The 7,646-nt window shown below is 34.2% G+C and overlaps 1 protein-coding gene across 1 annotated transcript in view; it reads right to left on the bottom strand.

Annotated features, from left to right (window-relative positions):
- Nucleotides 1-875: 875 nt before the first annotated feature.
- LOC140171842 (uncharacterized) overlaps nucleotides 876-7,646 on the bottom strand; it is a 327,519-nt gene continuing 320,748 nt past the window's right edge. The window contains exons 17-22 of the mRNA XM_072195172.1: nucleotides 7,224-7,294; nucleotides 4,480-4,520; nucleotides 4,060-4,156; nucleotides 3,693-3,792; nucleotides 3,363-3,477; nucleotides 876-2,249 (exon numbers count right to left, since the gene is read on the bottom strand). Coding sequence (XP_072051273.1) covers nucleotides 2,080-2,249; nucleotides 3,363-3,477; nucleotides 3,693-3,792; nucleotides 4,060-4,156; nucleotides 4,480-4,520; nucleotides 7,224-7,294 — 594 coding nt within the window. The 3' untranslated portion in view covers nucleotides 876-2,079. The remainder of the gene's footprint in view (nucleotides 2,250-3,362; nucleotides 3,478-3,692; nucleotides 3,793-4,059; nucleotides 4,157-4,479; nucleotides 4,521-7,223; nucleotides 7,295-7,646) is intronic.

Below are 7,646 nucleotides of genomic sequence, written 5' to 3'. Positions count from 1 at the left end.
AACTCAAAATGAGTTCTAATTAATTATGCAGATTTAAATTTGCAAAACGCTAAACGTAAGTTACTTATATTATACTTCTACTACATTCGTACGAAGTCTCAGTTAGTTCTTACAGTTGACCAGGAAATCAGCATTTAATACTATAACGATGTAATTAAAAACCTTTGCCTCGCTTTCAGTTGTTCGCTTCGCAAATTTCGGCCCCGATTTCGGCCCAAATTGCAGTTAGTCGAGCCAATATGCCATCCTCTGCAGGAAGGTGTCAATTATAAGAGAATTCTATAGGCATGTTAATTTTCATTTCATCAAAATTTACCACTTACACTATTTATTACGCGATAAAAGTACACTTATTTTTCTGGAATTCATTTCATAAAGACGTGTAGCCACGGCCAGCGTGATTACTAAAGTTACAAATATATTTACAAAAACTGCTTTTGTGAAGTGAAAACAGGATCCGGAATGTAAAAAGCTGCTCTGTGTGGATTTCAAGCAATATTTATAGTTTAATCAGACAAAAACGTTGTTTCTATCACGTAGGCTATGTACAATATTCCCTTGTTGTTAAATATAGTCAGCCCGACATTACTCTCTCTTATGTGTGACACTTGTATTACTCAGTTTCATCCCCTCTATTCGTATACATTAACATTAGAAGGATGCATACTATATTTTCAATTCTACTGATTTGATACGTCATAAAAAGAGAGAATCAGGATGTTACAATTGTATTTAAAACATAAAAAATATTGATAATTACAATAATAATAATAATAATAATAATAATAATAATAATAATAATAATAATAATAATAATAATAATAATAATAATAACAACAATAATAATATTAATAATAAAAACAGGGAGAGAAATAATGTACAACAATGATTTTCTATGATGATATTCAAAATCAATACCATTTATATACTGTATTACTTAAAAATATATCAAATATAGTGTGCTCAAAATATAAACTGTGTCTGTGTTGAATTGTATTTGGTTACATCTCCAAGCAGCTGCTAAATTAATTGAAACATCCATTTCAACTCATGTTTTCTTATTAACACTTGTACACACAATGCATGAACTAGGTGAACATCTTCTCTTGTGATATATACATTAATCTTAAAATATTAACCTCTTTAAATTATAAACCGTTTGGTCCATATGCACAAAACGATTTAGACCAGGGCTAATATTTTGTATACCACTTCGTCCAAATTCTTTCCAGGACTGTCAACACTAGGTTATTGAATCAACATCAATAATTGGTTCCGTCCAATTCGGGTATGCATACCTTAACAGTACAGGAACCATATTAACTTCCGACTTGTATTAACAAAAGCCAAGTATGCAATACGAAGGCAATCCGATGAATTCAAGGTCAAAGTTTAAACATGAGTCAACATTCTACATTGCTGAAAGTTTGATAGTGCCTACATCAGCATGTTACATACCTCTGTGCACGAAAAAAATTGTTTTAGCAATTCAAGTAAGTAATATTGCATTACTTATAAGAGGTTTCGTCAATGTAACAATCAAAATCTGCCAATACTTTTCAGTTCTATTGTTCCGAATTCTAAATCAGTAATAGAAAATTTTGGAATTGTCTTCGAACAAATTTCGGCATATTTGATTTATGACCCGTGTATGACTTTGACTTACATTTCTGGGATTGCCAATTGACCATCTACTATACTTTTCCTGCAGGCATTATTCACCAGCGATTCCGCAACATTTGCTACGAAGGAAAACACGTACACATTGTGGCCTTTACTCTCTGACTTCCTGTTGTCGTCAACATCCGGCTCAAAGGTCATCGTGGCTGCGATATCGTGACTGTGACTGAGATTTGACATCGGGCATAATCCTGTTGGAATACTAATGCACAGGAATACTGCCAATTGAGGACAATTACAAATTACTATACTATATATGGATATGTTGAAATATATTTATGATGGTTGAGTTTATTGTAACACATGCCGCTGACATGGCTCACATACATCAAAGGCAAATATATACTGTCCCCGAGTAAATTCAAAACTACAGCTACCAATGGAAATAGATAGGAATATCTATATTGAGTCCGTGCATTCTCCACAGTAATACGAATCGTCTTCGCCATTGCATTCTTCACGTGTTTCCAACGGAGTCGTTGTAAACGATGTTTCATGTGATTTACTCGCACCAGGGATTGCTGTGTATGAAGCATTGCTAAGAAGAACCTTTAAACTCGTCTCCTCCTCTGAAAATAAAACAAACAAATCAAACAAATCTGTAATTATGATATCTGCAATATATTATATTGACATTGGGCTTGGCCGTGACATGGCTGGTGACGTATTCCTATCTATTATTGGGAATTGTATGCGGCAAAACATATACAGATACTGATAATATTATGCTTTGGTGAAAGTGAAATGTAAAGTTATAGTATTTCTACGAGTACACCGTCAGTTATCACAGTACCGGTGTAGCCGGTGCCTTTGTGAGTCGACTCGTACATGGTAATTCACACAGGGACCTGCTGCACTGGACTTTAATAACCAACTGTTTAGTCGTAGAAACACTACATATATTTACACGAAATGGTTCATGTACATATTGTTACTCTAAACCATCACTGCATACTTTTGCCAATATTTTCCATTGCTCCCACTAGCCCTGTCCACTAGTAATTCGTGGTTGCGCCGAAATTTATTCTTGGCAACTGATTTTGATGATTAAACATATCCCCATTGTGTAACAGGCACATGGTTCTTTGATGGCGTGTAAAGAAGGGTATTTTTAAAGAAAAGTTGAACAATGATGGCGCTATTTATCGTAAACCTCGTTTGCATCTTTACAAGGGGTGAACAGATGTATAATGGCATTAGAACATCAGCAAATGACAAGGGAATTTTCAAAATACATTGTATCATGAAATATAAGGTGTAACCAATGTTATTTTGCTAATTTGAATTTAAAATATATGTAAATAGCGCCCTCAATTTGCACACAAAATGTACAGTTTATAGAATAAAAAATACCACAAAAGCAGAAAAAGATGAATAATTTGATATAGAAATGAAAATCTATGTTACAAATTGCTACAAAATATGTGTGTATATACAGTTTATTAGTGTTATTGCTGTTGGTATTATTCAGGTCTATAATTGAACATAATGTAATGTTTTGTTAGAAAAATTAATAAATGGGCAACAGTTATTGTAAAAATCCATTTAGGGTTTTTGAGTTATTGTCTATAGTTTTCTGTTGATCAAGCCTATAACCATCCATGGAAAGTATGCTAATTTCCTCTTCATAAGTTTTGCATTGTATGGATATTGTAACAATGAAAACGAGACAGGTATGTTACCTCCATTGACTGGCTGCTGCACGGGACAGAAAATTACCCCAGCCTCTGGTTTGTCTTCTAGATCTTCATCGTTGTCTGAATCAATCGGTAACTCAGCTGATAAATCCAAATATTCCTAACAGAAATAACAAAAGATCATGATGATATAAATTTCGATGCACATTTTTATGGCTATAACATTTCAGAAGGATAAAAGCTTACAATAACTTGTGTTTCTCTAAAATATCCCGGCAAGAGCTTTTTTACGGAAACCTTATAATAGATTAATTATTTATTGTTTATGTCATCGGGAATGCGTCTTTGTAAAATGACGGGGTCAAAGAAACTTACCGAGTCTTTCTCTAACATCCTTTCAAAAATATCTACAAGATCAAAAAATGATGGTCTGGAAGTAGGGACGAGTTGCCAGCATCGTTGCATAATACGAAATCTGTAGTAGGGTATAATTCATGCATCATATATTAAAAAGAACATAATCAAAGAACAAAGAAACAGTTTTGTATTGAAATAACCTCATCTAAGGAATATCATGTATACAAGACGTCTATGACGCTCCTTGTACCAATTGGTAAGGGCCACCTCCCTGATTTCATTATACAGAAAAAGTACAAGCGTCCTCTTATTAACATTAAAATAACGTCATATATCACCAAAAAATAAAAAGGCATGTATAATAACATTATTTTTTTTAACTCACAGTTCATCGGAACATCCTTCTGGCTTCTCCATTCGATAACCATTTTTCAAGATTTGATATAACCTTTCAGAAGCTAAACCAGGATATGGCGTGGCACCTACGCAAGACAACCACAAGTATAAATAAAGTACGTAAGTCTTCGTTACCTACCTATATAACTCTGCAGAATAATTTTTTGTGGGTCCTGCAGTCAGACACAGCAAATTTAATTCTGAATACGAGTTATCAAACTAATTATCAAATAGTTTTATAGATTTTGTGAAATCCGCTAAAGTGTATGAAGCTGGGAGGAAAAGTCGTCGAACATAAGCCAATTTTGAAAAAGTTTTGAAAAATATACATTTTCCCCTAAAAGACCTAAATGTTGTTGGTGCTCTTGGAAACAAATGTATGTCGTCAATACTATTATAAAATACTTACCCATGGTTACAATTTCCCAGAGAAGTACACCAAACGACCATCTGAAATATTACAAGAAAAGTGATATAATGAAATAATCTACAAAATAACCCTAATACATTATTGGGCTGTGCAAAAACATGTCTGTCGAACACACTTTGATTTGGCCTTTTGTTGATTTCTATATGAATACCTTGTATTGATAATATAAACAGTTTAGCTTCTGATATATGATAATACCCTGATTCTATTTTATATTAAGTGTATTGCAATCATCTCTGGATTGCAATGTAGAATGTTCAATACCTATGGTACCATTGGATATAATTTATACTAGTCTTCTTTTTCCATTGATACTAAAAATACAAACATCTCCAATTTTATGTCAAAATGTCTTCATTATTAACACAAGTGCTGATTTTACAATTGACAAGATTAGATTAGATTAGATTAGATTAGATGTATTATTATCTTTTCACTCATTACATGATACAAGAATAATACATAAGAATAATACATTATAAAGATATCAGGAATAATACATATATAATAAACTATGGAAATGCATAATACAACGATGAGTGAAGGAATTACAGTTAAGGCCCAAAGGCATGTAGCTCTGTAACCCCTTGATACAGGTATGTGGCATTTATTTGACATGGCAGCAGGTTGGTAGACAACAAAAATGCCGAGTCCAACCAACCAGCTGTTATGTCCATCAATGACAGAAATAGATTACAGCCAAAAGTTGTAGACACTATCACTGGACATAATAGAACACTACTATAATAACATTATAGCGAGATTACGTTGTCACATACGTCACGAAGGAGCACATCCAGCTGGTCATAAGAGGGCGGGACATTTGAATTTAGTGGTACCATTGTTGTATGTCTACTGCAACAGAGCATGCTTTTGACTTAATTTTTCAAACTTATACTCTTTCGTGGTGAAAATAAGTCGCGATGCATTTCAATGGACAATCTGTATGTATGAACAACGCATGTGAATGAATTCAAATTTTCACACCTCACCGTTGCTTTATTAGAATGATTTTTACAAACAAACGGGACCAAATTATTAAAAACTGGCAAAATAAACGACCTCATTTCGATACAGTAGAATGATTTTGAATAGACATACGGGCGTACAATAACAGCGTTTGGAAATCGCAACCACTCTAATAGGAAGTTACAAGCCCATTTTATATAAATATATTGTAAAAATGGACGAAATTTGCATTTGGGCCTTAACATTACCCCCCCCCCCATTATCGAGGTAGGATGGCCTACCCTACCCCCGTTAAAGTGGTATGGTTCAATTAAATTCAATACGAAAACCCAGATAAGCCACTGAACTGGTATTCTCTTCGCCCGCTCTTCGCCCGTGTTTAATTTGTTTCGCTAAAATGATCGAATGGGTGGTCGGACAATTACATGGGGCCATTTGGCAGTCACGGTTTATTTGAACCTTTTTAATGGTAATAGTTTTGTTTGACAAAAGCTAAATGAATGCATCTACGCCATCTGCTAGTATGATCCAACATATCTCTGCTATTACAAGGAATAAAACATTTTCATTTCCACCAGATCATTCCCTTTTATATTAAGAAATAGTAAAAACTCAAACTCTTTTAAAATGTTCGTCATGGAATTGGAACATACCCTATAAGTAAATTGATGATGGTGATCACTAGCACAGCCAGTTTTCCTGATTTCGCCAATATTTTTCTTCGATGTCCCTTTGCATTCATTTCGATCATGAGGTATCCTCTATGTGGATTACCAACTACTACCTAGTAGGAAATCTGTTTGTAGAATCCTTTTATTTGTAAAAATGTTTTTCCTTGTCACTCCTGGCTGAGGATTTGTTATTTAATGCCAATTATTTGAGGTAGCTGATATGCAAATACCAGTTATTGGCTATGAAATGCAATGTTATTTATGAAAAGGTTACGTTATTTTTATCGGTCTTAAACTAACCCAAAGGAGGCATTTATAGTTGTGACCATTCATGTTTAAAGTTAAGTAAACCCAATTAACACTAACGCCATAACAAAAGAACATTTCACAATTCTATGTAATCCTCTTTAATAGCCACTCATCTTATAATCCCTTTATATATAGGAAGTTTCAGGAATTCTCAGGAGTGGTGAACGTTTGTTTAGCATTAGTGCTTTATCTGATCTTTAACCATCAGGAATAACAATGAACAAAGGGGAACTACCATGACCTCCCGGGTAAATTTTCAGGAAAACAACAGTGACATAATGCATGATTAAGTAATCATAATGTATGAGTAAGTCCGGAGGAAACACTGTCAATTTGTGATTTAGTTCATCTTTATATTCTCTTTTGCTAAATCTTGCTGCGCACTGATAACATATTCAATCGCAAATGAGGATTGGGGTGCCAGATGCTAACACACAGAATGGTGCAATTTTGCTGGTATTGAGCCGGTCTCGGACGGAGACTTCGAGACCAGGAGGACCGAAACTAGGACCAAGACTGAGACCAGCAGGTCCGATACCGAAACCAAGACTATTCAAGACCCTAGAACCCTGGCCACTATAGCATATAAATGACCAGCGCTATGAGTACTGTGTTATTTCTGCCAAATGCGACAAATTCTCTGGTTTCAGACCTGTGTATGTATTACGACATTATGGGACTCTTTGTTTTGAACATTTTAGCTGAAGATAAATCATTGCTAATTCAACCGTTACAAAGGATGCTTAAATCTTAAAATTATATTAATTCACTTACACATCACTTTTGATTGTGTATATGTTGTCGTATAAAGCCTCGATTGCCATCCATTTTACAGGCATCCGACTCTGAAATAGCAAATTATACAAAAAATGAGAAGCACTCGTGGAAAGTATCAATTTTCGGGCAAATATTGAGACAAAGAAACCTGGTACACAGGAAGATTGGTACGGGTTCTACTAAAAATATCACAATGTCTAAGTATGTCATTTCCGCAATAACCTTAAGAAGGCTTTTGAAAATATATAAATCAAAATACCGTAAAACCGTCTAAACAACATTTACGTGTGTAATATTATCAACGTGATACTGCAAATTATGGTCAAAGATCACACCTGCTTTCAAAAGTAATTATAACAGAAAATTCAAAACAAACCCGTATTACATAATTTTGAAGATCTAGATTGTTGTAATCAACAG

Source organism: Amphiura filiformis, chromosome 15, assembly GCF_039555335.1.
Source record: "Amphiura filiformis chromosome 15, Afil_fr2py, whole genome shotgun sequence".
In the NCBI taxonomy this organism is placed as follows: Eukaryota; Metazoa; Echinodermata; class Ophiuroidea; order Amphilepidida; family Amphiuridae; genus Amphiura; species Amphiura filiformis.
Note: the sequence above shows the minus strand (reverse complement) of the source record. Positions and strands in the feature narration are given on the sequence as shown.